The sequence below is a fragment of the Aphanomyces astaci genome (assembly GCF_000520075.1).
Source record: "Aphanomyces astaci strain APO3 unplaced genomic scaffold supercont1.567, whole genome shotgun sequence".
NCBI classification, from domain to species: Eukaryota; Oomycota; class Saprolegniomycetes; order Saprolegniales; family Verrucalvaceae; genus Aphanomyces; species Aphanomyces astaci.
The window spans coordinates 1-2,344 of NW_009798830.1; the positions used below are offsets into that span (position 1 = coordinate 1).

Sequence of the window (2,344 nt, forward strand, 5' to 3'; positions counted from 1 at the left end):
CTGGACCAGAGACGCAAGATGCCATTCAACACGCATGCCACTACCCTCACGAACGTTGCCAACGGTAGCGTTGTTCGTTTTGGAGGCGAAGACTACGAAGTTGTCGACGTTCCTGGTGATGGCAACTGCATCTTTCCCTGGTGTTCTCCCGACTCCAAGCCATGTGGACTTGAGACGTCGAGTTGTGGAAATGACGATGTCACCTCTATGGATTCCGGTGGTGCGTGACGTTTTGACGATGTTCTACGGGCCCAACTTTGACGTTGACACGTACCGTGCCAGTCTTGGTCGCGTTGGCTCCTGGGTTGGCGACTGCGAAATGTGCCTCGTGGCTATCCTCTTTGGCGTCAATATTACCTCCTTTGCCTGCGTGAAGGATGCAAACAACGTGAACAAAGCTGTTTCCGTCTTCTCTACTGCAACGACATTGTCCTCCATGAACCGTCCGTGGGCTTCGCACGCCTCGACGGAACTCTTCGTTCACTTTCATCAGTACGGAAGACCCTGCACCAACCAGCTATGGGTGTCATTGAATCATTTTTGCGCGCTTGTACCCAAGTTCGTCCAGTCCGACAAGACCGCCAGTCCGAGGACCGCCTTGATGCATTGAATCCACCAACAGCCACGCCATGTGCCACGACCACCAAGTCCAAGAACCGCCTTGAAGCATGGAATCCAGTCGACGACATGCTCACGGGTATCGCTGGCGCAATGTCATCCACGGCAAGCACCGTGCCTGCCATAAGGAGTGCAGAAACTACCAAGGCGAGCACTGCTGATGTCGACCAACTTGTAGCTATGGACGAAACCTTCATCATGTACACCGAACCATCATTCAATTTTCTTTAACTGATGTAACCCTTTTGTAGGTTTCACATGACGAACAAAATGCTGCTGGTTCCAACAGGAACGAAGCAAGTTGGGTCGGTCAACCCCATCGACGATGAAAAGAAGGGTGTTACTTTGGCTGTTGCTTGTGAGGTGTACTCTTCAATGCTGCTACCTCCATTCATTGTCGACACTGGGGAATTCGGTGCAAAGCTGATGGCATCACTACAAGAAAAGCGTTGTTGTCTTTAACGCTACCCACTGGATGACGCAGTATATCTTTACGATATTTCTGGCGTGGCTCAAGACACTCTTTAAAGGCGACAAGATCGGTATGGAACGTTTCAATTCGATATATTTCAAAGTCTAACGTAGGTGTTGTTGTTGATCATTCTCGAACGCACTATGGTGATGTCGTTGACACTTGGCTCAAATCCAAGGAAGGTCAAGACATCGTGGTCGAATTCATTGCGGAAGGAATGACATCGGTACAATAAGTTGGGGACATAGCCATCAATCGTCCGCTTAAGGCAATGATCCGAAGCAAATACAATTTGCTCCGATGGAAATCACGCGAGTCGCTGAGGCCTGGCGACGTATATCGGATTGATCGCGCAGAACTGGTTGGAATCATCGAAGACTCCTACGACGAGATGAACAAGGAAAACGTCAAGGATCAGTGGATAGCAAGGGCGTTCGAAACATGTGGACAGCATCCAATGCGCACCATGTCGACTGCGTTTGATGATCATCTCAAGTCCTTGCAGGAGAACCATATTTACGCGAATATGCTGAGCTCTTCAGCTCAACTTAAGTGGCGTAGATAAATAAAGATTTGCTTGGGTTAACTTAATGAGTCCATGAACAAGTTGCTCATCGCAAATGCCTCGGAAGAATTTTGGAATGCCTGACATTTGTGTACTTCCAAGTAAAAATAAAAATATGAAAAATGTTGCGAAATGGTGGACTTGAACTCGGGACTTTCAGGTCACGAATCGGGCGCTCTACCACTTGAGCTACAGATGTCTGGATCTATCGTAACAAGGTCAAATACGAAGGTACTGTTGGCCCCTATGTCCCTGTCATGCTAGAGCTCGTCCTCCTGCAGTGGTCTATGCAAGTCCGTCGGCATCTACAGCTTCCAACGACGCTGGACGACGAGCGAACCCAAATCCAGACCGTCCTGCGCCATCTTGGTCAACATCCCAGTTACCACGGTTTCTGGTCAAAATATCCCCTGCCCTTTTCGGTCAATCCGCTACTTCGTCGGTTACCGCTCAGGTGATACCATACTATTTATTGGTATTTAGGAACAAATACTGTACAGTAGTAGAATCACAAGGTTGATAGAACTGTAGGGTTAAAAGTCAAATACACCCCGATGTACAGTGAGCTACAGATGCCTTGAATAATCGGATCGTGAAAACACTGTAAACACAACCACCGCCCCCCCCCGAGTGAGCCCAATCAGCCGGATAACGCGAGAAGGCAATATTAAGTTAGAAATAATATCCGG

At 48.5% G+C, this 2,344-nt stretch overlaps 1 protein-coding gene across 1 annotated transcript; it reads left to right on the forward strand.

Annotated features, from left to right (window-relative positions):
- Window positions 1–238: 238 nt before the first annotated feature.
- H257_19412 (hypothetical protein) lies at window positions 239–1,160 on the forward strand (the record flags this gene model as incomplete). The annotated part of the gene is made up of 4 exons (XM_009848558.1): window positions 239–443; window positions 494–818; window positions 870–981; window positions 1,061–1,160. Coding segments are annotated over 4 exons (741 nt in total), but the record flags the coding sequence as incomplete, so codon positions are not given.
- Window positions 1,161–2,344: the final 1,184 nt, after the last annotated feature.